The sequence below is a fragment of the Arachis hypogaea genome, chromosome 9, assembly GCF_003086295.3.
Source record: "Arachis hypogaea cultivar Tifrunner chromosome 9, arahy.Tifrunner.gnm2.J5K5, whole genome shotgun sequence".
In the NCBI taxonomy this organism is placed as follows: Eukaryota; Viridiplantae; Streptophyta; class Magnoliopsida; order Fabales; family Fabaceae; genus Arachis; species Arachis hypogaea.
The window spans coordinates 5751687-5779492 of NC_092044.1; the positions used below are offsets into that span (position 1 = coordinate 5751687).

Consider the following 27806-nt stretch of genomic DNA (forward strand, 5'->3'; position numbering starts at 1 on the left):
TTTTCGGCCCAATATTAATCCTGCATCACAAAATTATTAATTAACACATGTTACATGAAAATCATAATTAATAATTTTGTAATCAATAATTTCAATAATGTTTGTTCATCATAAAAATAAATCTGAGTTTTCTAAACTTATCAGTCATTGTCCTCGCCAAGAGCTTCCTCTCTTGCATCTGCCTCACTGGCATCTATGGGTCCCGAACAATTCCAATAGGTGATGATATTGTAAGAGCAAGCTCACCAAACATGTGATTATCTCCCATGTTGCACGCATATTCTATTTCACGATTTAAATTTATGGCAAAAAGTAGAAGATGCCGCTAAAGTGGCAACGGCTAAATCGATAGGAGTAGAACTAGACGCTCCGATTATGCCCACAAAACGAGAATTCGGAACCAATCATCTAGAACTTCCAACCACATCTTCAATTTTTGCATACAATTCTGTAATACAAATCTCCAAAAAAAATTTATGACAATAAAATATTATTTGTAAGTCACCGTCGTTTTATAATTCAAATAAATTGAATATTACAAATCCTTGACCAACTGCAATTGAAATCCTATATAACAACTCATTCACTCTCCTTTTTCTAATTTACCCTTTTTTGTAAAATATTATTCTATAATTCTAAAATGTTGTGGATAGTCTTATAAATATTACAGATGACTTTTTCTTACCGATAAAAGTAACATCCTCTCTAGTCATTTTAATCTCTCTCTTACACTGTATAAATATTAAAAAACTATCATCACTATCACCTATTTCTTAACTCTACAACACTTTCATCTTATCTCGAGCTATTTATACTTTCGAATAGTTTCTCTGTGCAACCATAAATTATTGGCTTTTTTATTATTTTAACTATATATAACATAAATTGTCGGTGTTTAATGTGTTTTGTTCTAGTTATACGTAAATTATGGAAATTCACTTGGATTTGGTCTATAACTTCATAAATCATAAGAATATCTCATATTTTATACTTTTTGCTTTAAAACCCAACTTTAGTCCATGATTTATGATCATCAGGACGATTTCTGACTCCAAAATACATAACTATAAATAGTTGTAATTTTCAATATTTTACTTTTTTTTTATTTAAAACCAATAAAAAGACAACAATTTATATAAAAATTGAGAAAATAAAAATATTATCCTTTTTTATTTAAAATAATCTGAAAGTTTTTACACTTAGTTGATTTATTTAAGTAATTCAACCTAAATTACTTATCTAACTACTAATAATAAATTGTTAAGATAAACAAAAGTAAAAGAAATATTTTGATCTAATAAAAAAAGATTTAATTACTCTGTTAGTCCTTATAGTTTTATCAAATTTTTAATTAGGTCTCTATACTTTTTTTTCTTTTAATGGGATCTCTAAACTATTTTTAATTTTATAATTACGTCATTTTCATGTTAAAAATGTTAAAATTAATATAATATTTTTACCAAAATACATACGATTAAAGATTTAATTAAATTTTTAATTATAAATATTTTCAATTTGTAAAAAAATATTCAGTTAATTCTAATATTTTTTATATTAGAAAGGACTTAATTACAAAATTAAAACAGTGAAGGAATCCAATTAAAAATTAAAAAAAATATATAAAAATCTAATTAAAAATTTGATGAAATTATAGGGATGAATAGAATAATTAAACCTAAAAAATACGGGGGGAATGTAGCTACTTGCGAATGTTCGCCGAAATATATAGAAAGCTAGTATTCATTAGATATACATAGGGAAATGCTAACCTTTAACCTTAAGCATTTCCTACAAGATGTTAATATTCACTTCAGGTTAAACAACTTTCACTTTTTACTCAATGGATGAAGAGTAGCATCTCTCGTGTGTGCGTGTAATCAAATGACTAAAATGAATACTAATCTTGTTATTTAGAGTTTCAATCTATACACATAACTTTTTCTATGCTAAGACATTAGTTTGATTGAGTGAAACTAAAGATAACTGATACTTGATTAATTTAGTAAATGTAAAACAAATACGGGGAAAGATTTCACCCATTGGTAAAACGAGATCATACAATCATTGAGAAAAGCTATTGTAATTGTTTGATTATTTATGTAGAAAAGATTTTTCGGTATTATTGATTTGAAAGGCCCAATTTAAGTGCAACAAAATACCGTCATAAAAAGACCGAGGGAGTAACTAATTTGGTTAGTGGAGTGATTAGTTCATTTGTACATTTAAACAAGTGTTATAAATTTTTTGAATTTTGCTTTGTGCATGCAATAATTTATTGGGCAGCGACAAACTCTTAAGTATAGCTCAGATTCACAACGAATTAGTCATTAGACACGGTTTCCGCTGAGAGTGAGAGCCAATTCCTAATTCGTAGCATGTGCACGGTAGTTGTGAAGGGTCACTGGCACACTCTCTTGAAGTCGAAGAATGGCACTTTTTTTTTTTTGAAGTAAAGAGCTCAATACAATAAGGTGGAGCATATAAAATAATAAAGAACAACCCGACAACTCTAGTCATGACAACCCCTGGTTATCTTCGGCATTGCCATCAACAACTATAGAATTCACTACCACTCCATTCATCGGAGAGCATGAAGGATCTACTAATAATATCCACCACACGTGAGCTTTGATTCCTAAAGATTCTATCATTCCGTTCTAGCCAAACCGTCCAGATAATAGCAAAGAAGCCAATCACCCATCTCCTCCTCTCACCTCTTCTTGCTGTAGCATTCGTCCAGCTTTCAAAGTGTTGTTTGAGTGTACCAGGCATGGTCCATTTCCTCCCAAGAGCGAATAGCCAAGCACACCATACCTGCCAGAAAATCTCACAACCAGCAAATAAATGAAAAGCAGACTTCACAGACTTACCACATAAGACACATGTACGATCATTTGGGTTAATTACATCTAGTCTACACAGTCTGTCCTTAGTATTCACCCTCCCCACCAACACAAACCAAGAGAATAACTCGATCCTTGGTGTAATGAAACCCTTCCAAATTGCACTTGTGAAGCTATAGCTTGTTATTTCTTCTGGGAGAACCGCTTCCTGCAACACCTGCACAAATGAGTTAGTCGAATAAATACCAGATCTATCAAATTTCCAGACCACTCTGTTCTCCCTGGCTCCCTCTCAGATGTTAGCTGAACAGACTGTAAAATTTGATGGAGTTGGTTTACTAGTGCCAACTCCTACTGAAAAAGCTCTCTCCTCCATTGAAAATTTCATATCTACTCTAGCCCATCCCAAAATCCGCAATCCCCAATAACAGAACCTTTGAGGTTTGAGACTGAGAAAAGCCTTGGAAACAACTCTTTAAGAATACCGTGAGGTAACAAGATATTCTCCAAGAACCGTACTGTTCTGCCATTCCCTACATCCATATACAAACCCATGATCATTTTTTTTCACTCACATGTGGCTCACTGATTTGTAACTAGCAAATATCCTTCAAAGGACCCCCTTGTAGGTACAGGTTGACCACACAGCATCTCATTCAGATTCAAGTTATTACAGGAGCAGACGACTTTCTTCCACAGGGGACAATCCTCTTTCGAGAACCTCCACCACCACTTAAAGAGCAAAGCTGTATTCCGAATTACTGCGTCTCCAATTCCCAGACCACCTGCCTTTTTTGGAGCCATTACCACTTTCCATTTTACTAGTGGTATCCCATTTCTCCCATTCTCTTTACTCCACAAGAAGCGCCTTTGGAGTGAGATCAACTTTTTCACTACTGCCTTCGGCATCTTGTATAGGCTAAGATAGTAGATAGGCAAGCTATTCAGAACAGACTTAATAAGGACCAGCTTACCCGCTTTGTTTAGGGTCTTTGCTTTCCACAGACTTAACTTGTCTTCCACCTTATCAATCATTGGTTTTCAAGTCTTCACAAGCCTCGGGTTTGCTCCGAGAGAAATGCCAGGATATCGGACTGGTAGAGACTCCTCCTTGCATCCCAGCAATTGACACATCTTACGCGCCCAATGCCGATCACTGTTAACCGGAATGAAGCTAGACTTCTCAAAATTGATACTCAACCCCGACATCAGTTCAAAGCAATGTAACAATCGCTTGTAGTTCCTGATAGTCTCTTCCTCAGTAGGACAGAAGAGAATGGTATCATCTGCAAATCGTAAGTGCGACAGCTCAATGTTATCCCTTCCAACGAAAAGTGGATAGATGCGGCCATTCCTCACTACCTTCCTGATCATCCTATGTAGCACATCAACAACTAGCACAAACAGAAACAGAGATAAAGGGTCTCCTTGTCGTAGTCCCCTTTCCATCTTGAAAGGCTTAGTGGGGGACCCATTTATCAGAATCGACATAGATGTAGAGTAGACACACTCCTTAAAATGTTAAAATGACATTTTTTTTATTTGTAAAATATACATTTTTTTAATCACTTATAAAAAATTTTCTCTTTAATCTATTTTAAATTTTTTATATTAACTAATATTAACTTTATCCATTTTTAAAAAAATAAATTATTTTTTACAAAAATATCCTTTAACAAAATTTTATTTTTTTGTCATTAAATTGTGTTTACCAATATATCCTTTAATAAATTATTTTTTATTGATTAAATGATATTTTTACCAAAATATTTTCTAAAAGAATTTGATAATTAAATTATTTTTTTCTAAGATATCCTTCAATAATTTTTTAATTATTAAATTATAATTTTATCGAAATTTTTGTTAATAATTATTTTTATATTTTACTATTAAATTTTTTATATCAATATATATTATTTTAACATTAGATAAAAAAATCTTATCACAGTTAATATGTATAACAATTAATATATATTGATATCGAAAAATAATTTTACCAAAATTTTTTTATTTAATATTAAAATAATATATATTGATATAAAAAAAATAATAGTAAAATATAACTATAATTGTCAACGAAAATTTTGGTAAAATTATAATTTAATAATTAAAAAATTATTGAAAATATCTTAAAAATAATTTATTAAAGAGTATTTTAGTAAGTAAATTTAATAAAAAAATAAAATTTTTCGCTAATAAATATTTTTTATTTTTTTAAAATAGATAAAGTTAATATTAGTTTAAAAAAATCAATTAAAAAAAGATTTTTTTAAAATTATAAAAAAATAAAATATATATTTTATAAATAAAGAAAAAAAAGTATCCTTTTAACATATTAAGTAAAATTTTCTCTTTTGAATATCCAATTATCCCAAGTCATTTAACTAAGTGGGTTATATGAAATGGTGGAAGGTGGGCCAAGGAGGGATAGGAAAGAATGTAATTGAAGATGATTGATTTCAATAATTCAATTAATCTCAATTCATTTAACTCACTCGACAATAGTGAAAGTTTCTTTGGAAACATTCCAAATCATTATACCCTCAAATAATAGTTGTTTGAATTAAATCGGGGATGGAACTAGTTAAATTACTAAATTGTTGGGTCACTAATTTAATTAGTGGATTCTTAGTTTATCGAGAAATACAAAATTGTATGGATACAATTTTTGTTGTGCATCGTGATCAATTAGATGATTTCTTTGTATATTTTGGTATGAAAATTTTGCGAACGTACTGGGTAATCTTTTAGCATTTCATTCAAGAAGAATAGTTCCTTGGATTCTATGAATTTTTTTAGAATAGTCTTTTCTTGAATGATATTCAAAAAAATTTCAGGTTGCTTAGTATTCCACTAATTAGTAATTCAAAATTTCAGACTTTTTTAAAATGTGAAAGAGATGCACTAGAATAAATTGTCTCAGTTTTATGTAAATAAAAAATATAAAATAATAAAAATTTAAAATTAAAATTTAAAATATATATTCACTAACATTTTAAGATAAATCAAATCATTTTAAAATAATATAAAATAAAAATAATAAATATTTTATTATTTTTGTTCTATTATAAGTATTTTTATCTTGTTTTTATACTAAAATAACTATTATTTTAAAATTTTAATAATTCATTAATTAATTTATATCTATTATTAATTTATATACTATAAATATTTATTAAAAAATAATATTAATAAATATCATATAATTATAAAAAAATAAATAAATTTATAATTATTGTTAAATAAAATACATGTTTCTAATGGATATTTATGTATGACCTGTCTTTCATAATTTTTGTCTTAATAAACAAACATCATATATGTACTCCTATCTACTTTGATATTTATGTTTTGATGGACATATAAACCAAAAATAAACGCAGCTAGAAAGAATGAAAATAGACTTCTCGTCAGCAATTATGGACTTAATTTTTATAAAATATCATATTAAATCAATATAACTAAGGATTTATTAAAAAATCAGTTATTTTTAGATTTTTTGTTGGTGCAAAAAACATGTATCTAACAAATTCTATTTTTTGAGAAATATGAGACCTGAGAGTAAAAACTGTCCCATAATACTGGACAGTAGGAGTAAGCTGAACGCCGGTTCAAGAAGTTATAGACTCGGTTACAACATTTGGTAGAGCAATTCCGAGAGAGAGGGATTGGAGATAGCTGAGGGAGCAATTGGAGCGGCTGAAGAATTCGATGAGATAGCTGCATAGATATAAGAGTACATAAATATAAAAAGACTTTAATTTTATATTGTTAGAAATTTGTATCTCACTATTTTAGAGAGACACAAAATATATGTTTTTAATAGATGTTTGTGTATAACTTTATCTTTCATAATTTTTTATTTTATATTCATATATGTATTCACATGTATTCCTTAAAACAAACGCCACCAGAAAGAATAGAGATATCTCATCAACAAGTATGGAATTAATTTTTATAGAATATCATATTAATTATTAAATCAATATAACTAAGGATCTATTAAAAATCAATTATTTTAGCAATTTTTTTTGCAAAAAACATATACAATAGATTTGATGTAATATGTATATATTTTTTAACCTTTAAAATAATCAAATAAAAAATTTAAAAATAATTTATTTTAAATTAAATAAAAAAATAAATTATAATCTTAAAAAAATCAAAATCCTGAATGCTAATGATCTAGATCATAAATTGTGGTATTTTGTAATATACAAATTTGTTATATTAAACAAATTTGTCAACTTTATTCCCGATAAATATTTGAAAATTTATCTTATCAAATAGCACATATCTATCATTGTTACAGTTCCAATGAACATCTCATACCTAAGATTTCATCTCCCCCGTCACTCTTCGTGTGCAATTGTTTTGGGACATGGTTGGTTTTGGCATGATGGCTATGTCTTGGGTGTTTAGTATACTAGGTTAGTTCTAAGTTCTAATATTTGTTGTCCTTTATTCTATGGCATTTTTTTCTCTTGTGTCCATGATTATACTTTTCCATTATTGCAGTGTCATTGATATTATCTCTTACGTAGAGCTGGTGAACCATATCTTTGAAAATTGGATAACGAAATTATTTCAATTGTATGTAGTCTGAAATGCAATAATTTAAAAATTATTTGTTTCTGTATGACTACTGTTGGAAAGATAATAATAATAATTTTTTTTCCTAATTATTATGGCATTTTGAGTAGGTATTGTTAGTATATAATTAACATAAAATTTTTGTTGCATCTTTTATTATTTTTGTTTCAGTAAACAACATCATCGATGTACTTCCATGTACTCCCAAAAATAAACACTGCTAGAAGGAATAGATTTTTTTTTTTTTGCAAAAAGCATATATGATAAATTTGATGTTATATATTTTCTTTTTGCAACATTTAAAATAATCAAATAAAAATTTTTTAAAATGACTTATTTTAAATTAAATTAAAAAATTAAATTATAATCTTAAAAAGAAGTCAAAATTCTAAATATTAATGAGCATGAAAAAATTATACCATTTGAACTATTATTCATTAGTAATTTGTTAACCTTATTTCTTGTAAATATTTGTTATTTTTAGATGATTATTGTAGTATAATTATTAAAAATTTATCTTATAAAATAGCACATATCCATTATTGTTACAGGTTTCGAGGGACATATCATTCTTAAGATTTTATCTCCCTTTGTTCTTAATAGTGTGCAGTTATTCTGGGACATGTTAAGTTCTGGTACGATGGCTATGCCTTGGGTGCTTAGTATACTCGAGTTAGTTCTTTTAATGTTGACACATAGGTGATGTTTTATGCAAGGTGGAAACCATTCCTGCAGCTATTCAGGTTTTTGTGTACACAAGGGTTTCTGGGCTTAAGCCACACTTGCATGCCTGCACTGTGCTGTTGAATTCTTTGGTTAAATATGGGGTTGTGAAGGTTCACAAGGGAATGGTTCAAGTAGGGGTTTTGAGTAATGTTCACATCTACAATTGCTTAATTTATGCTTGTTCAAGGTCACGTGATGTAGAGCGTGCAGAGAAGTTGTTGAATGAGATGGAAGGAAAGGGTATATCAGCTGACAGAGTTATTTACACTAGTATTGCCTATGCTTACTGGAAAGCAGGGAATACGAATGTTGCATCAAATGTGTTAGTTGAGATGGCTAGGAAGAGCTTGATGATAACAATCAAACTCAATAGATGTATTAGGGGTGCTCATGATAATAGTGAAAGCAAAGTGTTACAGATATTCTGGGATCATGTGTTGGATATATTAGTATGAGAAGATGACAAAATCTTATATTTGTATAGTGGTTTTAAGGCACGATTAGATCGCTTTTTTTAGAGAGATATTTGTCCTCACACTTACTTGCTATAGGGTTGAGGACAATACTCTCCTAGGATACAATGAAATCTAAGAATTTCTTAATTAGCAATAATAAGAAATTCTCAACTCTCTTGAACAAAGAAAAACTCTTAACAGTTGAGTAAAATGTACACTTAGTACTTGTCTTTATGAAATAGTGGATAAAGACTTATTTATACATATTGCACATAGCAATTGTGATTAGTTACGTATACCAATGGTTGTGTCTTTTCTATTACTAATAGATACAATGTTTTGAACATACACAATTCTTAAAGAGTTGTGCCCCTTTGGTCAATAGACACAATGTTTTGAACATACACAATCCTTAAAATGTTGTGTCCCTTTAACCAAATGGTACTAAACAGTTAGTAACCGTTTATTAATATTAATAATAATATCAATAATATTAATAATATTAATTAATCAAATTTGTAAATACCCTTCAATCTCCCACTATTTACAAAATTTAAATGTCATACAAGTATATGTATAAAGAATGTGTCACTAAGATTAAACATTCTTTTAGTGTAAATTTTAAAGTTCTAATGAAGTAATAGGTGTCTAATCGATTAAACATATACTCCATATGCTAGTACCAAAAATCACACACATTACTTATACTCTCCAAATTCAAGAGTTTAAAATTTTAAGCACTTATATGGCCTTGTGCTCATCCTGGTTTCATGAATATTTACGAGAATAAAACCTCTAAAATTCTCGATTAGAGCGGCACCACTCTTATATTCATATAGGTGGAATCTTTTGATAGATAATATTATCATTCCATTAAGAGTTTAAACTCACCCTCCTAATTTATTGTAAATAGCACTAAATCCTACACCTTAGTGCTCCAATTACTAAATAACTTGTTATTACCTATTAAACCTTGAAACTAATGGTCTACTAGAATAAGGTTGGGTTCCCATCATTTAGCAATAATAGGTTTTAATCCCATTTTAGCAGTAGTCTCTTTGATTTTATCCCTTGATAAACCTTTAGTCAAAGGGTCTACTAAATTTTCTTGAGATCTTATATAAGTGATGGTAATTACACCATCATCTATTAGTTGCCTCACAAACTCATGTCTCAAACTTATATGTCTAGACTTTCCATTATAAACCTTATTATATGCTCGAGACATGGTTGATTCACTATCACAGAAGATTGAAATGGCTGTCGTCTGCTGTGGCCACAGCTTTATATCATATAACAAATTTCTTAACCATTCTGCTTCTTTACCTGCGGCTGATAAAGCTACAAACTCAGCCTCCATAGTAGAATGTGTAATACATGTTTGTTTTTTTTAGGCCCAACTTATTGCTCCACCACCTATGGTGAAAATCCATCCTGAAGTGGATTTGTTGTCACTAAGATTTGTAATCCAACTTGTGTCGGAATAACCTTCTAAAACTGCGGGATAATCACTATAATGTAATCCCAAGTTTATGATTTTCTTGAGATAACCAAGAACTCTTGTTATAGCTTTCCAATGTTTATTGCTAGGCTTTCCTGTAAACCTTGATAATTTGCACACAGCAAATGCTATATCAGGTCTAGTATAATGCATTGCATACATTAAACTTCCTATAGCACTAGCATATTCTAATTGTGCTATAGGTCTTCCCATATTTCCTTATAATTTAAGATTAGGGTCATACGGCGTATTGGATTCTTTAATTGTGAGATGATCAAACTTTTTCAATACCTTTTTGATATAATGAGATTGACTTAAAGTAAAGCCAACTTCATTCTTATGCACATTTATGCCTAATATTGTATCAACTTCATTCAAATCCTTCATCTTGAATTTAGAAGTTAGATACTCCTTTGTTATATGAATTCCTTCTAAACTTGTTCCGATGATTAACATATCATCAACATATAAACACATGATTACTCCATAATTTTTAGTAAATTTTGAGTAACTACATTTGTCCGCACTATTATGTGAGAAGCCATTTGATAACATCACTGAATCAAACTTCTCATGCCATTGTTTAGGCGCTTGTTTTAGCCCATACAAAGACTTAATTAATTTGCAAACTTTCTTTTCATTTTCGGGTAGCACATAGCCTTCCAGTTGCTCCATATAAATTTCTTCATTAAGATCTCCATTTAAAAAAGCTGTTTTAACATCCATTTGATGTATATGAAGCTTGTGAATGGACGCTAATGCTATAAGAGTCCTAATAGAAGTCATTCTTGCTACATGTGCGTAGGTATCGAAATAGTCTAGACCTTCTTGTTGTCTAAACCCCTTGGCCACTAACCTTGCTTTAAAGGTTTGTAATGAACCATCAGTGTTATACTTTCTTCTAAATACCCACTTACATCCTAAAGGCTTTGATCCTGGAGGCAAATCAACCAAGACCCAAATATTGTTAGATAATATTGAGTCAATTTCATCATTTATTGCTTCTTTCCAAAAAGCAGAATCCCTTAAAGTCATAACTTCTTTGAACGTTTGAGGATCACCCTCTATGTTCATCACAATAGGAATCTTGTTTGTTACAGAATTTCTAGTTCCTTCTACTAAAAAGGTGATAGCCTGAGAAGAAATAAAATCTGGACCCAAGTCCTTTTCTTTTCTTACTCTCAAGCTCTTCCTTGGTTCAATAAACTCTTTGCCGCTTAGACGTTTATTGTTTTGATTATTTATTTCTTGTGAAATATTAGTATCATTTTGAGGATATTCTGAATTAGAAGTTGAATCATTGATGAATCTATTTTCAATAAATTATACTTCTCTTGATTCAACAACTACATTAGACACTAAGTCTAATATTCTATATGCTTTAAAATATTGAGCATATCCTATAAAAGTGCCTTTTATGGCTCTTGGCCCCAATTTGGTTCTCTTTTGATCAGGAACTCGATAAAAGGCTAAACACCCTCGCACTTTAAGATAATTTAAATTAGGTTTCCTTCCTTTCCAAATTTCATTAGGAGAAACCTTTCTATGTCTTGATGGTATCCTATAAATTATAAGGCAATTTTGCATTTAGTAACATTGAATTAACCATATCCACTAAGGTACAATTTTTTCTTTTCGCCAAACCATTTTGTTGCGGAGTATATGAAGCGGAAGATTCATGCACAATACCATGTAATTCACAAAAGTGATCAAATTCATTAGAAAAGTATTCTCCACCTCGATCACTACGAAGAACTTTTATTTTCTTATCATGCATATTTTCTACTTCCATTTTATATTTCTTAAACATTTCAAAAGCTTCATCTTTATTTCTAAACAAATACACATAAGTGAATCTAGAACAATCATCAATAAAGGTTATAAAATATCTTTTTCCTCCTCTAGTGATATTGCCATTTAGTTCACAAATATCACTATGAATCAATTCTAATAAATGTGTATTTCTTTCAACCTTAGGAAAATGTTTCTTAGTAATTTTGGATTGTATGCAAATATCACATTTCTTATTAAAATCCTTGTTACTAAGATCAATATAGTTATTCTTTTGCATATATTCAATTGATTTGTAATTTAAGTGTGCTAATCTACTATGCCATAAATCACAAGAATCAACAACATACAAGGAAACATTCACTTTATTAATACTAAGTTTAAACATGCCTTCAGTACAATATCCTTTTCCTATGAATACATCATTCTTAAGCAAGATCACTTTATCGGATTCCATTACAACTTTGAATCATTTCTTACACAAGAGACTAACAGAAACTAAATTTTTTCTCAAATCTGGAATATGAAGTACATTTATTAAACTTAATTTCTTTCCAGATGTAAAATTCAATTCCACAGTTCCTTAACCACAAACTTTGGCTGAGTTGTCATTACCTATCAAGACCTCTCTATTGTTCACTTCTTCGTATGTTTTGAATTGGTTGCAATCATTGCAAACGTGAACAGTAGCCCCAGAATCTAACCACCATTCAAGTGATTTTCCTTGTGTTGCTATGTTAACTTCTGTAACCATGCCAATATGCATGTTTTGTACTTTTTCTGTAACCATAGCAATAGATCCTTCTCTTCCACTAGATTGGTCTTTGGTGCTTCCTTTTTCAGAAGTCTACATTCTTTGATATAGTGTCCTTTCTTGTGACAATGATAACACTCTCTTTGTCTTTTCTTATCTTGCGTTGAATCTTTAGAGAACTTTCTTTTCTTCTTATTGGTGTTGTTTTCACCAATATGATTCACTTTAGAACTTTGAGAAAGATACACAGCATCACGTTTTCGAGTTTCCTCTTTTATACGTATATGCCTTAGTAATTTCTCAATTGTGAAGTCCTCACCAAGATGTAAAAGTTTCTTCCTATAACCATTCCAAGATGAAGGCAATTTTAAAATAATTGCTCCAACTTGTAATGATTCAGGGATCACCACTTGTAGATCACGAAGTCTACTTACAAGGATTTGTAATTCATGAATTTGATCCATGACAGGCATGGTATCATTCATAATAAATTCAAAATATTTCATCATAATAAACTTATTTGTTCCTTGTCATTCGGTATTGTACATTTCTTTCAAAGATTTTTAAATCTCCAATGGTGATTGAATTGATATGTAGAGATCATAGAGTCGGTCAGATAAAGTGTTGAGAATATGACCTCGACATGCGAAAGTATCTTCATCACGTTTCTTCTTTAATTGAACGATCTTTTCTTTCTCTTCCGGTGTGACATTTTCAGCGGCATCGGCAATTGGTGTGGTCTTAGGGTCAATCACATATGCAAGATTGAGAACCAAAAGAAGGAACATCATCTTGTCCTTCCAACGGTTGAAGTTTGTTCCATCAAAACGATCTAACTTGACAAACTATTGATTCATAACCTTGAACGTGGTGTTTTGATCTTGTGCCATCTTCAAGTAATATCTCTCTAAAATTTTTGGGTATATTAGTATGAGAAGATGACAAAATCTTATATTTGTGTAGTGGTTTCAAGGCACGATTAGATCGCTTTCTTTAGAGAGATATTTGTCCCCACACTTACTTACTATAGGGTTGATGACAATACTCTCCTAGAATACAATGAAACCTACGAATTTTTCTTAATTAGTAATAGTAAGAAATTCTCAACTCTCTTGAACAAAGAAAAACTCTTAATAGTTGAGTAAAATGCACACTTAGTACTTGTCTTTATGAAATAGTGGATAAGGACTTATTTATACATATTGCACATAGCAATTGTGATTAGTTACGTATACCAATAGTTGTGTCTTGTCTATTGCCAATAGATACAATGTTTTGAATATACACAATTTTTAAAGAGTTGTGTCTCTTTGATCAATAGACATAATGTTTTGAATATACACAATCCTTAAGGCTGCGTTTGTTTTCAGAGACAGGACATAACATGACACTAAGACAGAGACAATAAGATGGAGACACTAAAAATTATTATTTGTGTATTGTGTTTGGATACGATGTACAAGACACTAATGTAATGTTCAGTATTATGTTTGGATACACATGGACAAGACTAAAATATTATATGAAATGACTAAAATAACCATATAATTTCAAATTTTCTACATCAATTACAAACTAATTTAATAGAGAATGAGAGTACGTAAGAGTACAGACAAAACTTGAAAAAATATTTGAAGAGGCCAAAAATTTTAATAAAAAATATATAATAATATTTATATTAAAATTAAAATTATAAATATATTTATTTTATTTTTAAATTTATTATTAATATGTAGGCATACATATGGTTAAAATTAATAAAAAATAGATCTGAGTTTGATTAATAAAAAATTTTGTTTAGATTAATAATCAGTTTAAAAAAAAATCGGTTTTTACATGAAAAAAATTAGTTTTTGTACATAAAAATCTATTTTTATTTAGAAAATCAATTTTTTATATCTAAAAACTGATTTTTTTTAATTATATAAAATCAATTACAACTTATAAATTATTTTTTAACATTTTAAAAGATCAATTTTACCTTTAATAATATTTATTTTTCAAAAATTTTAAGACTAATTATAGAAAAAATAAGAAGGGATAATAGTGGAATAATAAAAAATATCTATGGATAAAAAGGAAAACAAAATTTATAAAGGAGTCTGTGTCTACTCTTCCAAATCCTGTGTCCATCATTGTCCTTCGTAAAAGAATGGACACAAAAATATAAAAAACTGTCTCGGAGACAATGTGTTCCATGTCCATGTCTCTACTTCCAAATATATTTTAAACATGTACTGTCCATATCTTCGTGTCCTGTCTCTAAAAACAAATGCTACCTAAAAAATTGTGTCCTTTCAATCAAATGGTACTAAACGGTTAGTAACCGTTTATTAATATTAATAATAATATCAATAATATTAATAATATTAATTAATCAAATTTATAAATACCCTTCATGTAGTATATTTAGGTCTCATGTTAAGAAATACCATGAATAAGAAACAACAGATGGCAATATGATAATAAATTCGTCTTATTTTCAGATGATTACAACTGCTGTGTGATGTCTACACAAACCATCTTCATATTTTGACAAAGATGAATTATATGGTAAAGATGTAAGTTTACAGATTTTTTCTTTAATAGAATGAAAGAGAGATTAGTAAAAGTAGGACCCACATTTTGAATAATAATAAAATAATAAAAAATAACTATAAAAATAATTAAATTCTCTCTCTATACCACTCTAATCTGTATAGTAGAGTGCCCCTTTGACAAATTGATTTCTGGAAGTGATTTGTGGGAGTCACTAGAAGATGGTTTAGCTTTGCAAGTTGGATTTCTCTCTTCCCTCTGATTCTGAGCTGATAATGGCGGCGGTGAAGATCAAATTAAATTTCGGAGTTAAGGAACATGTTTTTCACACTGGTGAACTTTGGGAGGCAAAGAAAGAGAGGATATACAGGGCTTCCATTCACGGAAATGTACCTAGTTGGGATTTGATATTTGTAATCAATAAAAAATAATAAAAAGATATGCTGTTATTTTCTGAAGTCATGATTTCAACAAATAAAATATCTGATGATAAAAAAAAAGCAAGGGAAGTTGAAATAGGATCAAAAGACATTTGTTGTATACCATTGAGATTATCATTTTGTAATTGGATTACGAGTTAATTTGACCTCCGTAATAGAGTTGGAAAGAAGCTTCTTCATAATAATAACGTCTTCTATGGTACTTTAAAACTTCCTTTTAGTCCATTAATGTGGATTCCAATGTTTTCCTATATTTCGACCCTAGAATTAAAAAACAAAGTCAGCTATTTCAATTTCATCCACTGAGGCACTGACAATGATTAACATACCAATAAAATGTGCACAGACCAAATCCAAAAGAAACAAAATGTTTAGGGTTCCAAATCATCATCATAATAATTTAAATGCCAACTAACAATCATAATAATTTTAAAGATGAAGTATATCTTTGTTGGTAAAATTTGTTAATAATTTTAAAAATACTCTTAATTTTATTTCTAAAATTTTTAATTTGTATCAAATATACTCCAACAAATAAATTTTAAAAAAGTTTATGATTAATCCAACAATAATATATGACAACTATGTTCGAAAAATAGTCGCCAAGAGTATATTTGATGTAAATAAAAAACTTTTAAACAAAATTAAAACAAAATAAAATCTAAGAATATTTTTAAATTTTTTAACAAATTTTACCGACAAAAAACATATTTACTCTAATTTTAAATGGAAAACACTAATGTTACCCTACCATTTATGAACCCTTAATCTGACCGTAGACGACATTTTCACAAGTCTAGATATATTTTGTCCAAGTCCCTTTTCAATCAAATTTGACAATTTCCAATGGCATTCCCTCTTTGACCCGTTTCCTTCTTCTCACTTTTGCCCTCCCAGTTTGCAGGGACCGAAATCTTAGATAGACCAGCATTTGAGTAATGAGTACTTAATCAAGTGAGATGAATGATTACCTGTAAAAGTGAGAAATAAATTTCTACTTATAAATTTTTATTTATTAGTCAAGCTAAACCATAAAATTATATGACATTTTTATTTATCCATACAAAGTTATATAACTCAATTTTACTTTTTTTTCTGTCACACATGTAACGCTGGTTTGTTTATATGTTTGACAGATGAAATATAAACAGAGCCATTGTATCTAGAGATATTAAATTAATGTATTTTGTATTCATCATAAAAAAGAATATACACACTAACAAGAAACATATTTTTTTTTTCATTATTTTTATTAATTTTTTATAATTATATTTTTTATTATTTTTTTAAAATTTTTTTGAATAAAAAAATAATAATAAATTAAATTTTCATAATTTGTTCTAGTTTATTACAAACAGAATATAAAAATACAAAATTTTGTGGCCCTATCCTTTGTGTATTTTTCCAGGAATAAACGCAGCAGAGATGCATGTAAACTGTTATGACAGGAACGACTTTAGTTTACATAGAAGCGAAAAGAACAAATCTGACCATATATATAACCGTACATGCATGGAGGGCCATGATTAGAATTTGAAAGGTTTTATAATCACCCAAGTTTATCTTAATTTTGATTATTGATGTAAAATCTATATATATTTGCCTTCCTCACTTTCATATGAAACAAGTCTTCTCATTTGATACTGTCCCTACAATGCCATTGTATTCAATGAGATTAATCCTGTGAGAATATGATCATAATAAGCTAAACAAACATGGTAAAAACCAAAAATCACATATCCGTGTAAAATAACATTAAAAATTAATTAAACTGTATTTATATACACAATACATGGTAGTTGATTTGGTGACTGGTCTTTTGTTCAGAACATGAATTGACTTGCAACAACTCCCACGGTGAAAATTCAACCTAAAATCATATATTCCACAAACCTAATCCCACGGCCACGTGCATTATTTTGTTCCCCCTAATAGTCCAATCCATAAGCTAGCACTAAAACTTGTCATATTTTTAAGGTCCTGTTAGAAGTTAGAACATCTTGTTTATGTGATTCTCTTTAAGTCCAACCTCATACAAAACACAAATGGTGAGCAGCATAACAACATTACTTCTTTGTTTCTGTCTTACATCCCACATGATAACTGTCACATCAACAGACAGTTTAGCAATGAGTCAATCTATTCGAGATGGCGAAACGTTAATCTCGGCCGGCCGAAATTTTGAACTGGGTTTCTTTAGCCCCGGAACTTCAACAAGTCGATATTTGGGTGTGTGGTACAGAGCTTCATCAGGGAATGCAACAATTGTGTGGGTGGCAAACAGAGAAAACCCCTTTCACAACAAGTTAGGAGCTTTAAGGTTAAACAACAAGGGAATTCTTGAGCTTCTTAGTAACACAAATAAAACCATTTGGTCATCCAACATCATAGCAAGCAAAACCAAAGCCATGAGTAGCTCAATTGTACAGCTCTTGGATACAGGAAATCTTGTAGTGAAAAATGGACAAGATACTAATAATGAGGACAATCCTTTGTGGCAAAGTTTCGATTATCCCGGCGACACATTGATGCCAGGAATGAAGGTTGGATTGAACTTTGTTACTGGGAAGAATGCATCTCAATCATGCTGGAAAAGCGACGAGGATCCTGCTGTGGGAGAATATTCTCTAAAATTTGATCCTAGAGGATATCCACAATTGATGCAGATGAAAAGATCTGCAATAAGTATCAGACGAGGGTCATGGAATGGCCGTTATTTTACTGGATCTCCAGCTGAGGACATGCATGAATTTAAAACTGATTTTGTGTTCAACAAAGAAGAGGTCTATTATGAGTTTGAAATTCTTGATAGATCAATCTTCTCTGTATTCAAAATGGACCCTTCTGGGAATACACAAATTATGGTTTGGGAAATTCAAACAAGAACTCCAGTGGAAGTTTCCATGATCAATGGACCAAATGCATGTAAAAGTTATGCATTTTGTGGTCAAAATTCTTGGTGCTTTATGGATGGCAATTTTGCTGTATGCCAATGCATGAAAGGTTATACTCCCAAGTTTCCTGAACAATGGAATACATCACAGTGGTCTGGTGGTTGTGTTAGAAAGACTCCATTGAAGTGTAATGATACAAATGGATTCTTCAGGTATGAGTACATGAAAATGCCGGACACATCTTCTTCATGGTTTAGCGAGACCATGAACCTCGAGGAATGTGGAAACTCATGCCTGAAAAATTGTTCATGTGTTGCATATGCAAGTTTGGATATCCGAAATGGAGGAACTGGTTGTCTACTTTGGTTTGATTATCTTGTTGATGTGATGCAATTTTTTAAGGCCGGTCAAGATCTTTATATTAAAGTCCCTGCATCAGAATTAGGTACCTATTGTATTTCCCCTTCATTTCTCTTTTTTCTCCTCTGATTTATTGTACACTACGTATTTTTCTAAGGCAACTAATTAATGGAGTAAGATAAGGTGTAATGAACACACATGAAGTTGACTATGTATTGGACCAAATATTTGAGCAAGCATGGAAGCTATGCTCTTAAATCCTGCTACATACTTCTCATATGCATGACCTAGCATGGCCAAACTAAATTAAATCTAATCTAATGTCTATGATGCACTCAAATTATTTCTAAACCCTTGAAAAAATCATTCAAGGGGCTTCAAAGCTTTCTGGGTTGCTCGAGTCTTTTCAGGTGCTATCTCTGTGCTAAATAATAGTTTTATCATACTATTATTGGAAATTAAAATTTTATAACTACTTTATCGATTATCACTCCATCTAACCAAATTAGACAAGCTTATATGAGCCTCACTTGATAAAACTATTGTACTAAAAATTGTGAATAGTGATATTCTTTAGCTTTCTGGTCATATTGCAGATATTGACCATGGACACAAGAAGAAAATTAAAGTGGGAATTGCAGCTGGTGTCATTGTCTTCGGATTAATCACAGTTGTCAGCATAATGATAATTACAAAACCAGGTAATTTTACTATTTGTCATGCATGCCCAAAAAATAGATAGCAAAAGATGTCTTAGTGTCATATACTTGCAGTTCTTATCCAGTTTTACCTTCCAACTATGCAGGGGCAACAAGGATTTTACGCAGAAGGTGGCAACGACGAGAAAACATTGATCTACCAACATTTGATTTCTCAATCCTAGCTAAAGCTACAGAAAACTTTTCAAGTTGCAACAAACTTGGAGAGGGTGGTTTTGGACCAGTATACAAGGTGAAATAAAAAGCTAAAGGACAATATTTCCTTTGCATAGTTCCTAACAATAAGTATATGATTACATTTTTCAGGGCACGTTGTCAGATGGTCAACATTTAGCTGTGAAAAGGCTTTCAAAAAAGTCTACACAAGGATTGGAGGAGTTTAAAAATGAAGTGGTATTGATAGCCAAACTTCAACATCGCAATCTTGTGAAACTTCTTGGTTGTTGCATTCAAGGAGCAGAAAAAATATTAATCTATGAATACATGCCTAACAAAAGCTTGGACTACTTTGTTTTTGGTTGGAACCTTTTTCACTATATTCTAAATACTTGTGGCAATTTTTCTTTTTCTTATATTCAGTTTGTATAGTTTTAGATTGTACTATGAGTATATAAGCAAGTTTTCCATTGACTAGATGAAATAAGGAGGAAGCTACTCAATTGGAATAAGCGTTTCGATATTATTAGTGGCATTGCTCGTGGACTTCTTTATCTTCATCAAGATTCTAGACTAAGGATTATTCACAGAGATCTAAAAACCAGCAATATTTTATTAGATGCAAATATGAATCCAAAAATATCAGACTTTGGTCTAGCAAGAACATTCTTAGGAGACCAAGCAGAGGATAAGACAGACAGAGTAGTTGGAACATAGTAAGTAAATTCCTATCCAATCATGGTATTTTCAAATTGCACTTGTATTTATTTTAGTTTCAAATTGCTTTATCAGTGGCTATATGCCTCCGGAGTATGTAGTGCACGGACAATACTCAATGAAATCAGATGTTTTTAGCTATGGTGCAATTGTATTAGAGTTGATAAGTGGGAAGAAAAATAGACAGTTCTCGGATCCAGAACACAACCTTAATCTTCTTGGGCATGTAAGTAAAAATGACTCTACTAATGGTTAAATAGTTAGATTGAAATATCTTCTAATTTATTGATTTGATTCCAAGATTTTAGGCTTGGAGATTATGGTCTAATGAGAGGCCATTGGAACTATTAGATGAAGTATTAAAGGAAGGATGCACCCGTTCTGAAGTCATACGATGCATACAAGTGGGTCTGTTATGTGTGCAGCAAAGACCAGCAGATAGACCAGACATGTCATCAGTGGTTCTAATGCTAAATGGTGAGAAGTTGTTGCCGAAGCCAAAAGTTCCCGGGTTTTATAATGACAGAAGTGTCACACTTGAAACAGATTCTTTGTTGAAGAATTACACATCATTTTCAACCAATGAAATTTCCAACACAATATCAGATGCAAGATAGAGATGAGGCAAGACAGTGACTTGATTTCACCTTAATACATAGGAAAATAAGTTAGTCTAGAATCCTGGATAGCTTTCTTTAATAGTCTGCCTTTCTACAACTTAGTTCAATGTACTTGTTAAGAGATCCTATTTTATCTATTTTTCACCTATGCAAACACACATGTGAAATAAACAAAGAGTTCTATGAATATTAACTAAAGTAGAAAGCATACTTCTTACTTTTGTAGCACAAGTTGATTCATAGCACTTTTTTTCTTCCATTGGTTGAGGCAATTACATTAGGGAATGCATTTGGGTGAAATTAGAGCTTGAATTAAGGAAAAAATTAAGAAAAAAGAAACAAGTTGAACTATATTAACACTGAACATTATGCACATGTAGCGGTGGCGCATTTGAAAGTGTGTATAGCCGATTATTATCACTGTTTTCTTCTTCTTTTTTTTCGGTCCACTAGTATTAAAGTTAAATAGGAATTAATTGATTTGTTCCACAAAGGTTGTTCTCCCTCCCTCCCTCCTTCTTATATACAAGACTTAAACTTGAGATCTTATATTATTTTCTAAAGGAATAAATTTTGATTCACTTAAACTACTGAAATATTGATAACATTATTTTACTATGAGAAACCTAGATATTATATAAGGGTTGTTTGTGAGTAGGGATTTTAGAGCAGAAGCAAGGGAAAGAAATGGCTTGTAGTATTAAATTTCAAAACTTTGGAACATTTCTCATATTAACCTGCTTGAAGACTTAACCAGATAGGCTTCCAGTTCAGCTTCTTGGCTGGAATTGGAAATTTATAACCTGGTAATTGGTATGATTAATTGCTTATCAATTAATTGTAGCATATAAGCAACTTGTTGACTTACCTCCTTTGGTGATTGACTGACCACAATGAACTAAGCCATCCTTAGCTGATAATCTACTTGCCTTGGAATTCACTGACTTGCCACTGAATGAGTTGCATCTTCCCTGTAAGGATATAATCTACTTGCCTTGGAATTCACTGACTTGCCACTGAATGAGTTGCATCTTCCCTGTAAGGACATCCAAGTACATGTCCTATCTAGAGTAGCTTGGTTACTCTAGTCTTGAAGGCCCTCAAGAGATAATCATCAAGTGCTAGATCAATGATGAAGTGGCTCTGCATAAGTGGTCAATAAACAAAAGAGTGAAACAAAAGTAGATCATAAAGGGACACATAATTGAATTATTTTGTTGTTTACCTTCCAGTCATTATACCACATCTTTGAAGGATGGGGAACCTAGAATCCAGCAATAGTTTGATACAAACTGAGGAGGAATCCACCTTGGAGAGGGAATCATGGTGTACTGCAGCTGGATGAAGGTGGCACCTGCAGCTAGTGTGGAGGCCTGAGGGGTTAATGTGGTGGCAAGAGTGGTAGAGAGCCTCTGCCTCTGCCTCTGCCTCCGCCTCCGAAACCTGGATAACACATAAGTACGTCATTGAAATCACAAGACAGACTCAAAAGTGGGAATTTTATCCACTTACACTGTAAAATAGCTTTTAATTTAATCAAATACTTGTGTTTGTATCACTTTTGAATGTAATTAAGTTAACTATTTTTGCTAATATAACAATATCTTAAAAGGGAGGGATGACCAAAGCAACTATCAATCTGTTAGAAACTAAATAAATAAAGAAACTATCAATCCTAGAGCTATTTTTTTATTGTTTTGGTTGTGAATCCTAGAGTTACTTACATCTTACATCTTACATGACTGAGTCAAACTAATATCTGTAGAAAATTAGCTATGAACAACATAAGATAATGATGAAAATATACTAATAAAACTCATCCTTTTTGAGTTTTGAAAGTCCAAGCCTTGCTGGGAGGGCTGATTGAGACAACCAAATGTACACATAAGCCTAATGACACGATAAGGACTTGACATAAATTTATTTATTTCACAGTGGAAGACTTTCAACCTCCTATGTATGTGCTCATGCTGCTGAAGGACAATCATACAATGCATATGTAGTGTTTGCTAAAACTCATCTTCCGTGGTCACCGTTTAGAAGTTCTACAAATGATTGAAAACTTAAGGATGTTGTTTATTTCATTACTTCTCATGTCCTGCATGAGAACAATCACTTCAAGAGACAGTTTAGAAGTAGGTCAATCTATCCAAGATGGTGAGACTTTGGTTTCTGCTGGTGGAAGCTTTGAGTTGGGTTTCTTTAGTCCTGGCATTCCAACAAATAGATACTTAGGTGTGTGGTACAGAGATGCATCAGGGAATTCAACAGTTGTGTGGGTGGCAAACAGAGAGATACCAATTCAAAGTAACTCATCAGGTGTTTTGAGACTAAGCAAGAAGGGGATTCTACAGCTTCTGAATGGCACTAACAGCACCATTTGGTCTTCCAACACCTCAGGCAACACTTTGGGGAGCTTAATTGCACAACTCTTGGATTCGGGAAATCTTGTAGTGAAAAATGGACAAAGTACAGAGGAGAAAAACTTTTTATGGCAAAGTTTTGATTATCCATGTGATACACTGATGCCAGGAATGAAGCTTGGATTGAACTTAGTTACTGGTTTTGACATATCTATGTCATCTTGGAAAAGTGCAGAGGATCCTGCTGTAGGAGAATATTCTATAAAGTTTGATCCTAGAGGATATCCACAAGTAATGCAATGGAAAGGATCTGTTAAATATTTCCGAATAGGGACATTTAATGGCCTTTATTTCACTGGATATCCAACCCAGGAAGATGAATATAGACAGGATTTTGTATTGGACAAGACCGAGGTGTATTATAAATTTGAAATACTTGATAGATCAATTTTCTACCTGTATAAACTACAACCTTCAGGTACTTCAATAGGTACTATTTGGAGAAGTCAAACAAGAACTGAGTTGGAACTTGCCACAATTGATGGATACAACGGGTGTGGAAGTTATGCCTTTTGCGGTTCAAATGCTATATGCAAGGTTGATGCTAACCTTGCATCATGTGAATGCCTAAAAGGATATGTTCCCAAGTTTCCCCAACAATGGAATATGTCAAATTGGTCTGATGGTTGTGTTAGGAAGACTTCACTGGATTGTAATGACACTAATAGCTTCTTGTGGTACACAGACATAAAAGTGCCAGACACTTCATCCTCATGGTATAACAAGACCATGGATCTGAAGGAATGTGAAAAAATTTGCCTGAAAAACTGTTCTTGTGTTGCTTATGCAAATTTGGATATCCGTAATGGAGGAAGTGGTTGTCTACTTTGGTTTGATAATCTTATTGACATGATACAATTCTCAAGAGCTGGTCAAGACATCTATATCAAAGTCCCTACTTCGGAATTAGGTACCTATCCCCCCCCCCCCCCCCCCCAATTCTTATTTCATTTCCTTTTCAATTCTAATTATTGTGGATTATGGCACTTTTCTAATAAGATAACTAAGATCCTCCAACTGAATAGTCACAAGATTCTTCTACAGTATTTATTTCCAAAATTAAGTGCATTCCCTTTTTCACTCACTCAATCTTGAGAAACAAGATAAGATCACTTCAGCCTCATTCAACAACATTGTTGTACCACAAGTTGGTGAATAATCATGGTCTACATATCTTTGGTCATGTTGCAGGTAATGACCATGGAAATATGAAGAAAAAGAAGGTAGGAATAGCAATTGGTGCGACTATTTTCGGATTAATCACATCTGTTACCATAGTGATAATGAAAAAATCAGGTAAATATTGTCACAAATATAATTTACCTTATGTCACAGTCCACAAAAGGAAAAAAGTGCAAATGTTCTTATTCACTGTTGTTTTACAACCAATTAGGAGTTGCGAAAATGATTCAAAGAAATAGGCAAAGACAGAAGGTCACTGAGCTACCAACATTTGATTTCTCAGTCTTAGTTAAAGCAACAGAGAACTTTTCAAGTAGTAACAAACTTGGAGAAGGTGGTTTTGGTTCAGTATACAAGGTAAAATAAAAGCCATTCATTCAAGTACTTTTGTTTTTATTAAAATATCTCTAAGTGACTAACAATACCAAATGATTGTTTTTCAGGGAACACTAACAAATGGCCAAGAGTTAGCTGTGAAAAGGCTTTCAAAAAAGTCTAAACAAGGTTTAGAAGAGTTTAAAAATGAAGTGGCGTTGATAGCCAAACTTCAACATCGTAATCTTGTAAAGCTTCTTGGCTGTTGCATTCAAGGAGTAGAAAAAATATTGATTTATGAATACATGCCAAACAAAAGCTTAGACTACTTTGTTTTTGGTAAGACTCACTCACTATATATTCTAAAGCATATGTTGCAACTATAATATTTCTTATGTATGGCTTGTGTTGTTTTTATTCTACAAGTTCAAGTTATATACTAAGCACATTTGCCTAATTGATAAGATGAAATCAGAAAAAAGATGCTAGATTGGCTTAAGCGTTTCAACATTATCTGTGGCATTGCTCGGGGACTTCTTTATCTTCATCAGGATTCTAGACTGAGAATTATTCATAGAGACCTAAAAACTAGCAATATTCTGTTAGATGCAAATTTGAATCCTAAAATATCAGACTTTGGCCTAGCTCGGACATTCTTAGGCGATCAGCTCGAGGCTAACACAAACAGGGTAGCTGGAACATAGTAAGTAATTTTCAATCTAATCACAACACTTTTAGATTTCATTTGTATTTATCTTAGTTTCATATTGGACTTTCAGTGGTTATATGCCTCCCGAATATGCAGTACATGGACAATATTCAATGAAGTCCGATGTTTTTAGCTATGGTGTCATACTACTAGAGTTGATAAGTGGGAAGAAGAATAGGGAATTTTCAGATCCAGAAAACTACCTTAACCTTCTTGGACATGTAAGCAAAATAACTAGGGAAGTAATTAAATAGTTCAATTCAGATTTCTTCTAGTTCACTAATTCAAGTTCCAAAATTTCAGGCATGGAGATTATGGACTGATGAGAAGCCATTGGAACTGCTAGATGAAGTGTTAAAGGAAGGATGCACACCACTTGAAGTAAAAAGATGCATTCAAGTGGGCCTGTTATGTGTGCAACAAAGACCAGAAGATAGGCCAGACATGTCTTCAGTGGTTCTAATGTTGAATGGTGAGAAATTACTGCCCAAGCCAAAGGTTCCTGGTTTTTATACTGAAAGAGGTGTTACAATTGAAGCAGATTCTTTGATGCAAAATCACACATTGTTTTCAGCCAATGAAATCTCCATCACAACATTATATGCAAGATAGAATATGAAAGCAAAGCAGGGACATGAATTTACCTCAATATACAGGATAATTAGGTTACTCTAGCATGCATAATAGCTTTACAACCTTTCAACTCTGTATTTGCTGTGAATTTCAACTTCATCTCTTCTTTTCACATATCAGTTTATTTTTCTCCTAGACAAGTTACAGCAACATGCTAAAAGCACATCTCTTTTTAAAGGAGAAGAGAAATATAAGAACAAACAATTGTAAATGCGTGTGTTTGCTTAGGAATAGCTTTTCAAACTTTGAACCAAACATGGAAATATGATATTCCCATCTTAAAATTTCTAGGAATTATTTATAATTACCCCGATCACACACAGGAAGTGATATAAAGTCTAACTAGAATGAGACCCGCGCAATGCGCAGATGGTAAATTAATAATAGTATATAATAAATATTAAAAATGACTATATTTTGTAGAATTAAATTAAATGTGTAAACTAAAGTTAAATTTGAAAGGTGCTTTGTTTAAAATAATTTATAGTACAAAAGATTTGAATATTGGAGTTGTACAAAGTGACATTTTTATTTGGTGATTTAATTTTTACATTTGTTTTAGTTGATGGACTTAGGCCCAGTTTGGGTAACCAACTTAATTAAGCTCCTTTTGATAAAATAACTTAAACAATAAATGACTATATTAAAAGTAACTTATAAATAAGTTATTTTGTGTTTGGATTTTTAATTCTAAAAGTGCTTATTTTATAGAAATGTAATGAAAAGTAGAAGTATTATGAGAGAAGTCATTTTTTTAACTTCTCTATAAGCTCCAAAATAGCTTCTTAGAAAGTTGCAATTTGGTTTTGAAAAAAAGCTACTTCTAGAGTTTCCCAAACGGGCCCTTAGTCTTCTTAAGTGGCACTCGTCCTCCTTTTTCTTTATTGGTTATTGTTAAAATTGTTGCTTTCTTCTTTCGGTCGTAGATTCTTGTGAAGGCATGTTATTTATAAATTGTTGAGTTGTATGTACTTTCTATTATGTTGTTTGTTCCATCTTTGCATGTCTTCCAAATATGTGTTTTGAATTTGTATGGTTTTCTTTCTTCTTAATTTCTTATGTAGTTTTCCAATGACATCTACAATAAAAAGAACAAAAATGTGTAGATTTTTTTTGAATAAATTATTTTTAATAAGAATAATTAAAATAGTATAAAATGAAATTACCTGTTAGTATTTTTCTAACCCACTCTTTTAGACAATGTCTCAAGCAAATTCAAAATAGTCTTAGAAAATATTTAAAATTGGATCTTTAATTTCTTTCACAGTTGTGGGTAAAAAGTTTGCTTTCATTGTATCTTTAATTGGCCTATACAAATCATTTGCATCTTCTATTTTTAAATTTTTTATAGTATAGACTTTTTCTTCTTGTAACAAATGTTTGAATTTGTTCATCATATTTCTCTTCACAATTATATGAAGATGTGTTTCCTGCAGT

At 31.3% G+C, this 27806-nt stretch overlaps 3 protein-coding genes and 2 long non-coding RNA genes across 7 annotated transcripts; 2 read left to right on the forward strand and 3 right to left on the reverse strand.

Moving 5' to 3' along the window:
• Positions 1–10007: 10007 nt before the first annotated feature.
• LOC140175029 (secreted RxLR effector protein 161-like) lies at positions 10008–10331 on the reverse strand. Its single transcript, XM_072201924.1, has one exon. The coding sequence runs from the start codon at positions 10329–10331 to the stop codon at positions 10008–10010; it is 324 nt and encodes a 107-aa protein (XP_072058025.1).
• A 4766-nt stretch (positions 10332–15097) lies between these two features.
• Positions 15098–15897, reverse strand: LOC140175261 (uncharacterized). Its single transcript, XR_011865287.1, has 2 exons — positions 15745–15897; positions 15098–15594 (listed from the first exon to the last, which is right to left on the reverse strand). It is a non-coding gene; the product is annotated as an uncharacterized lncRNA (long non-coding RNA).
• Positions 15898–15908: 11 nt separating this feature from the next.
• On the reverse strand, positions 15909–26512 carry LOC140175263 (uncharacterized). 2 transcript variants are annotated; one of them, XR_011865289.1, is made up of 4 exons: positions 26381–26512; positions 22333–22550; positions 21976–22250; positions 15909–16612 (listed from the first exon to the last, which is right to left on the reverse strand). It is a non-coding gene; the product is annotated as an uncharacterized lncRNA (long non-coding RNA). The 2 variants fall into 2 exon arrangements; XR_011865288.1 differs by lacking the exons at positions 15909–16612; positions 26381–26512 and adding an exon at positions 22620–22801 and having other exon boundaries at positions 20248–22250.
• On the forward strand, positions 17376–21305 carry LOC112710108 (G-type lectin S-receptor-like serine/threonine-protein kinase At4g27290). Of its 2 annotated transcripts, none has more exons than XM_072202343.1 (7): positions 17376–18980; positions 19492–19596; positions 19701–19846; positions 19921–20131; positions 20249–20486; positions 20563–20713; positions 20789–21305. In XM_072202343.1, the coding sequence occupies exons 1-7, from the start codon at positions 17687–17689 to the stop codon at positions 20813–20815; spliced, it is 2172 nt and encodes a 723-aa protein (XP_072058444.1). In that variant the 5' UTR covers positions 17376–17686; the 3' UTR covers positions 20816–21305. The 2 variants fall into 2 exon arrangements, with proteins under 2 accessions (XP_072058444.1, XP_072058443.1); XM_072202342.1 differs by having other exon boundaries at positions 20796–21305.
• On the forward strand, positions 23072–26504 carry LOC140175262 (G-type lectin S-receptor-like serine/threonine-protein kinase At4g27290). The gene is made up of 7 exons (XM_072202344.1): positions 23072–24440; positions 24722–24826; positions 24924–25069; positions 25156–25366; positions 25493–25730; positions 25807–25957; positions 26040–26504. The coding sequence occupies exons 1-7, from the start codon at positions 23159–23161 to the stop codon at positions 26346–26348; spliced, it is 2442 nt and encodes an 813-aa protein (XP_072058445.1). The 5' UTR covers positions 23072–23158; the 3' UTR covers positions 26349–26504.
• Positions 26513–27806: the final 1294 nt, after the last annotated feature.